Source organism: Phaethon lepturus, unplaced genomic scaffold (assembly GCF_000687285.1).
Source record: "Phaethon lepturus isolate BGI_N335 unplaced genomic scaffold, ASM68728v1 scaffold6458, whole genome shotgun sequence".
In the NCBI taxonomy this organism is placed as follows: domain Eukaryota; kingdom Metazoa; phylum Chordata; class Aves; order Phaethontiformes; family Phaethontidae; genus Phaethon; species Phaethon lepturus.
Window position 1 is genome coordinate 13737 of NW_010555430.1, and position 7414 is coordinate 21150.

Below are 7414 nucleotides of genomic sequence, written 5' to 3' on the forward strand. Positions count from 1 at the left end.
CCCTAGGGCATTTTCTTTTTAGTCTGTACATTGATGCTCAAAATCAAATGCTATTTTTCAGGAAGTATCTTCTAGAAATGCAGTGGAGAATTTATATTATAACAAAATAATGGCTATTATTTTTCCCAGCAGTATACACATTTTAATTTCCCCATTTCTGATCTGCATCACATACAAAAGACATGCTCTCTTGGAGTTTAAAACTAGACAGCTAACTTCAGAGCCATAACCCATAAAAAATTTGTCTTCTTGTTTAGTACGTAGAATATTTTCTGTTAAAAGTAACAAAACGTGATGGCATTTAATAAATCTCACATTGTGAAAATAAAGCTTAGAAAAACATCTGTTCTCTTACACTCACAGTTCTATCAAAATTCTAAATGAGGTTCAAAGAAAAGTCTCATGTACTCAGGTGGCCCTTTATGCACATACCTTATCGTCTGTGAAACGCAATGGGAAGCTCCCGGCTGGGAATCAGTATTCCTGAATGGAGTGTTTCTACTGGCTTGTTGTCAGTTGCTATAATTTGGTATTTGCGAATGAGCTGAAACACAAATGGCTCAGTTAGCATGCTTTGGCTTCTAGATCTTCTGATGAGGTTAAATGTTGAACAACCAGACACTGTGTACAGAATGCCATTTTAGAGTATTTACCCAGCAAAGGGCCAAGTGAAGCTGTAGCTCTGCTACGCGGCGCCCGATGCACATCCTCTTCCCAATGCCAAATGGAACGTGAGAGAAAGGATTTATTAAGTTCTTCTGAAACCAGCGCTCTGGTTTAAACTGAGTCCAGCTATTAAAGTACTCTTCATTGCAACCCAGGGTATGGCTATTTATCATTAGTACAGTCTATAAACAAAGCAATAGAGAGAGTCTCAGTACAAATTGGCTTACAGCTACCAAATGAGTCAGATTGTTAACGGAAAAAAATAATGCAACAGTAAAGGTGAGGTAATTTCCTCAGATGTCATATAATTCTCTGAAGATTAATTCAAACCCAGGAAAGGTCATAGTTTCCTCAGAACATCATTGTAAAGTTTGAAACATTTTTTTGAAATAGCACACCAAAATATTTTTGTCTAAATCCAATAGCAGTGCAGGCAGGTATGGTTTTCAGTTTACGGGAATTCTTGGTGTGAATTCTTCATTCCTTATCCCGGGACTCGTCCTTTGGCAAAATCATTTTGAGACTGCAATATGACCAACTTCAGTGGTTTACAGGACAGTTAATCAATGACAAAATATTGAGCTAAATTAATTGACTTACCCCTTTGGGCAGTACATAATCTCCCAGAACCATTTCTGTGTCAATGGTACGAGTGGTAAATGGCACCGATGGTGTTAATCTACAGTGAAAGAAACAAAATGGGTTAAATTTCCAACATTTTTTCTTCCTGGATCTATCATAGCTTAGCCTAAACAACAAGGTGAACAAAATTATATATACTAGAAAATTCTTTCTCCCTAGTACACACTAGCTGGTAAAAAACTTTGTGATCATTTTGCTTTTTGCAAATTATTTGAGAATTTTACCTCATGGATTCTTTCAGACATGCTTTTAGGTAAGGCATATTCTTCAAGTTCTCAGCACTTGGACTCTCATTAGCAGCTAAAACACTCTGTATTTCCTGGAAAAGCTTCTGCTGAACATGTGGATTGCGTGAAATGTTATACAAAGCCCACAGTAAACTATTGGCCGTCTGAAACAAACCAAAAAGAAATGTAAGACCTCCATTTGTGGTGACAGAAACACAAAGTTACCAAAAGTTCAAAGCAACGTTTGCAGCTGGTCACTGCCTTATGATATATGGGCATGAGCCGGCAATGTGCGCTTGCAGCCCAGAAGGCCACCCGTGTCCTGGGCTGCACCCAGAGCTGCGTGGCCAGCAGGGCGAGGGAGGGGGTTCTGCCCCTCTGCCCCGCTCTGGGGAGACCCCCTGCAGGGCTGCGTCCAGCTCTGGAGTCCTCGGCACAGGAGAGACACGGACCTGCTGGAGCGGAGCCAGAGGAGGCCACAAAAATGCTCAAAGGGCGGGAACAGCCTGCCGGGGGCCTGGAGCAGAGAAGGCTCCGGGGAGACCTTCCTGCAGCCTTCGAGTACTTAAAGGGGGCTTGTAAGAAAGATGGGGAGAGACTTTTTAGCAGGGCCTGTTGTGATAGGACAAGGGGTGATGGTTTTAAACTAAAAGAGGGCAGATTTAGACTAGATATAAGCAAGACATTTCTGCCAATGAGGGTGGTGACACATTGGCACAGGTTGCCCAGAGAAGTGGTAGATGCCCCATCCCTGGTAACATCCCAGGTCAGGTTGGACGCGACTCTGAGCAACCTGATCTAGTTGAAGGTGTCCCTGCTCACTGCAGGGGGGTTGGACTAGATGGCCTTTAAAGGTCCTTTCCAACCCAAACTATTCTATGATTCTATTTTGTAAACCTAAGGGATTATGAACTATTGCAGTTGTTCTCTAGGAGTAATGAACAAAATAAAGACTCTAGTGATTTCAGGTAAAAATTCACTTGCGTTTAGGCCACCGAAGCAGCTACAGGATTAGCTCACTCTCAGATGTTATGAAAGCAAGCAGGGAATTGGAAGGATGCTAATTTCAACAAGCTCTTGGAAAGTCAAGTTTACCGTTTCAACTCCAGCAATCTGAAGCTCTGTGATGGCAGCGTACAGCTCCTTCTTGGAAAGCTGTCCTCCAGAATAGATGTCACACAGGAAATCCTCCTGAGGGTTTGCAGAGTGCTTTTCCAGTCGACAGTCAATTGAGTGCTTGGCTGAGGTGGGAGAAGCAGGAGGTAATTAATGGAAAATCACTAAAAATACTTTAAAAATAAAACCAAAAATGCATCTTCCATGCAGTATTTTGAAAGAGGGTACCAAACTGTGCTCTTTTTTCAAGTGATGAGCATTATACTGAATAAATAATGGTATTTTCATTTGTTAAACAAAGCAGTCACAAAAACCACTTCTGAACAGAAAGTGCTCCTGTAAACCATTAGGAATTCTGCTTCCTTAAATTAGGAAAGGAAATCAGTGATGTGTTGAGTGAAATATTTAGCAAACAGAAATACAAGTGTGTAAAATTTATTAGCTTGGATTTTCAAAGGGATCAAGGTGTTAAAAAAAACAGAGACTTAGCATGCAGACTCCCCCAGGGGAAATTTAAGCCTTTGATTTACTATGGGAAGGCAAAAATAGATGCCAAATTTCTACATGCCTTTTTTTTTTAAATATAGAGGATGAGATTTTGCCCACCCTTCCTCATGAATATCCCAATTGTTAAGATCAGTTCCTAGTAAGGAGCTATTCATGACAAGTGAAGGTGTCAAACTGTTTTTTCTGAAGAAAACTGGTTTAAAGTGTCTTTCCTAAAACTCACAAACTATGAAGCAATAAAATAGTGCACGTGTGGCTGGCATAACCAAAACTCCTGAAGTGTCAAGTACTCAAATACCTAAGAGGAATATATCACTCAGCATTACAATATCCAAGTGCCAAAACTTTCTTAATCTTTAGCTATAACTGTCAATGTCTACCGAATATTGAAAAATATAAACTTAACTTCATATCTGGAGTTGGAGTAGTTTTTGTAACTTTGAAGGCCAATCCATCTTAAATAGACATAAAACATTGTCAAAAAGATGTACCTTATGATTTAAATTGCTTCTGTTTTTACAACTTACAACTATATTCCAGGTTGCTCAGAAAACCTGTAATTTCTTTTTTTTTAGAAAACAGACTTTTGCTGTATGTAAAATTCTTGTGTCTCAAGAAAACAACTCCCTTTGAGGTCCCGCTGAGAGAGTTCCCTTTTCTCACTCTTATACCTTGCCTTTAAAGAGATTATACACTTTCTGTCTTTTATGGCAGATGAAAGTGGACTCATGACATTGCTGGCTCCCAAATTTCTGGGGATTTCCTGGGGATTGGGTATTGCCCCACAACCAGAGCTAAGTGTTAAGAAGAAAAGAGTGCTCCCATGCTTGGAGTAGGTTTGTGGTTAGCTGCAGCAAAAGTGTCTCAACAGCAGTGTAGGGCAGTAGCAAGTATGAAGAAAGTTAATTCCACCAAGTGTGAAACAGAGATGAAAGGAAAGGAGAGAAATCATGTTTAAAAAAAAGAACCTGTTTTGAATATATCATCCCATGCTTTAGTATGAGCTTGCCAGACTTTTGTGTTCAGACCCTTGTGAAGTTCCACGGGAGTCACCATCATCATTCCAAAAGTAGCCATCATCTGTAGTGGAGGAAGAGTTTTTGAAATCTTTCTTTAATCTATCTACTTGCAACCCATGAACAAAATTAGACTGTGAAGTAGGAGACAATTTTCAGGAAGTGAAGATTCTGGCAGATTTTCCATCCTGGATGGAAAGGATGGGTCTCAGCCTACGTAGACTCTATTCAGCTAAAAATTAGGGACAGCCAGTGGAGGATAGAGGCTTCTCTCTTGGGTGATTCATCCTATCTATTTTAGGCACCTCTTTTAGAATGGGACAAGCCACCCTTTGGCAGTGTCTCTCTCTCCCTTGACAATGGATGGAGCTAAAAAACTAGGCTAGGCTAGATGCCTGTCTTTTAGGTAGCTAAAATTAGGCAGATATATATCACCGGAGTCCAAGTTGCAGCAAGATGCACAGCAGGTGTGCTTGCAGGAATGACTAACCTCCAAATCCAGTGCATTTGCATAATCCCACACAATTCCAAGAGTCACACCCAACAACCAGCAGTGTTGCACAACAGACGTCTCAGAGGGAGAGGAAAGTTAACCAACCAACCTGACAACTCTATTTCCAGGATTACCCTGACGACCATACAGCATTGTTTCCCTACAGATTTAGGCATTTCATAAATGAGACAGTCAGATGTCCAGTATTAGCTTTGCACATGTAAGTGTCACTTTAGATGTGCAAGGCCACCAATACACATGTAGCACAGAAGTTTGAATTTTCTTTTTTCAGGTGACCCATTTAAACTGGTACCATCTCGTTAGTAGTAGGGGTAGAAAATCACTGCAGACCCAGAAAAGACTCCTCCATACCGTTTTTACAGCCTTGATGAAGTTCAAACTTTCTTCCTCTACATCCTGCTGTAGCAGACCAAACCTCTTTCCATACAGCACCAGACAGATACCTGTTGTTAAGCAATATTATCATTAAATGATATAAACAAAAGGGTGCATGGTGTCCACCATTTATTGTCAAGGAATGGCTTGGATTATCCTTCTGAAAAATGTTCTATGATACAGACCTGTGAGAGCAGCACTTCAAAACACCTTTTGCACATTTGCCTCAGACCCATGTAGCAGTATATCTAGCTAAGGTGCCCATATAGTAGCACTTTCTTTACAAATAAGAATCACCACTGATCTCCTCACGAGTAGCAGATCATTCTGCCAAGCAGGGCTGGCATATTTGGCAAATAAGCTACTTAGGCAATGCTACTGTAGAGAACTGAGTCACAGGAAAACTGGGCCTGAAGAGGCCATTTAGTTCAGCGTCCCTTAGCCCCTTCTACGGCCAGAGACCACTTGCAAACACCAGCAGCATCCCATACTTCACAAGTTCCCACCTCTTTCCAATCGCCTTTTTTTTTTTTAAAGCTGTCACTTCCTATTTCTCCCTTTCCAAAAGCAGCCATCACCACTGACGGTGGATGAAAACCCCCACTTTCAGGATCTCAGTACACAGGTTGCTGAGATGAGCTAGCCAAAAGCAGACAGGTCTGGCAGACCTCGTTCTGTTATGAACATGTTCTGTTATATCCGACCATCCCTCCTTGTTGGGTGCCACTGATGCAGTTTCTTCTGCCCTAAGTCATTCCTGGCAGATGGTTCCTTAGTGTACTCTCGAAGGTTTCTAAAGATGGAGGCTCCTGTCTTGGTAACTTATTCCAGTGCTTCTCAATCCCAGTGTAAACACTTCAAATGGGATTTTCCGATCCTTGCCTACAATGAATACTTCTTCACTGTTATTGGATCATTTCATTGATCTTGTGCTGCTGATAATCAACAAATATCAGATGGACAAAAATGGTCATGTGCTATCTGATCCCACTCTAGATAAATGCACTGTGATTCCCCCAAGTTTTGGATTTATAAGTCACTATAATGTTTGAATTTTTTTTACAAGCCACATGGATAACCAGACAAAAGAGTTTGTACAGCTGCTGCTGAATTTTGCACGCATACTGACAGTCCCCTGGCTGTTGTGCAACCCACTTTCCATTACATTGTAGCTGACAGTTTGGAAATAATCAGCCTACACATTCATCACTGATTGTAGCCTAACTGAAGTGCCATGGCAGGTACAAAATTAATACCATTCTCAGGCAAAAAATTACTTACTTTCAAATGACCATTTGTTGAATTCTGAATAGACATCTTCTATTTGTCCATTGTGGTTACAAACATCATCTATTCTGTGCATGAAGTCCTCCAGGACCTAAGCAGTGGAGAGAAGAGAGAGGAAAATAGGGAATAAAACTACATGAACTAATAAAAATCCTGTGCAATTTAGCATTTCAACTGTCTTTTAAATAGATAACAATCTCACATAAGAGAGGGATACTGATGTTTATTTTTGAACAAGATTCAATTTCCTACTACATTCACATATGTTTGGATTTTACATGGCTCTCATGCTATTACTGTTTGTACTGTGACAAACTGAGCCTTCCTCCACAGGGATGAAATGCTTCAGTCTGACACTGGGATAATACCAGAGCTTCACAATAAAGAGGATTAAGCTGTTTATCACAGATGCTCCTCAAACTCCATGAGGAACACAGAGGTTAAACAGGGAGGTGTTCCCTGACGGGAGTAACATAAGAATGAAGGGGTAAAGGCAAAAAACACTGAATGCAAGAAAAGTAAGTAAAAACTCTATTTGTAGGAGCCTGTAACATTGTGGAATAATCTTATTGTTCTGTGGAGACAGATAATCTCAACTACAGGTCTCTGTGTGGTCTCACTTTTGGTCAGACCCTCATAAGCAGTTTGTACTTATTATTCCCTGAATGATTCCCAAGTACGGACTTGGTATGGTTTTACCACTGTAGAACAAATCAACAGCTATCCAGGTAAAGCAGATCATTTTATTTGCCAGGTTTCCAGGGGAGTGGGGAGAGAGGAAGCGCTTCTCGAAGCGTGGTACCTCATTGATTGTGGTGTCCAGTTTCGCAACTTCCTTGGGTTTCATCAATTTCTTTTGAAAGGCACTTCTTACCCTCTGCCAGTCCTTTCCTTCTCTAGATTGAATTAAAAACAGCGAGGCGGAAAAGCCAAAGGCTTAATGAAGAAAGAAACGGGAAAAGCAAAAACCCCAAACCCGCGGCATGTGCCACAAGACATCGCCGGGTGCTGACGCGCCTTCATCGCACCGACAGACGCAAACTCGACGCCGCAGCCCGGGGGGA

At 41.1% G+C, this 7414-nt stretch overlaps 1 protein-coding gene across 1 annotated transcript; it reads right to left on the bottom strand.

Annotated features, from left to right (window-relative positions):
- Positions 1-433: 433 nt before the first annotated feature.
- Positions 434-7284, bottom strand: LOC104624707 (1,25-dihydroxyvitamin D(3) 24-hydroxylase, mitochondrial). Its single transcript, XM_010292147.1, has 9 exons — positions 7153-7284; positions 6345-6441; positions 5040-5131; positions 4127-4238; positions 2631-2776; positions 1533-1699; positions 1267-1345; positions 654-848; positions 434-544 (listed from the first exon to the last, which is right to left on the bottom strand). The coding sequence occupies exons 1-9, from the start codon at positions 7195-7197 to the stop codon at positions 434-436; spliced, it is 1044 nt and encodes a 347-aa protein (XP_010290449.1). The 5' UTR covers positions 7198-7284.
- Positions 7285-7414: the final 130 nt, after the last annotated feature.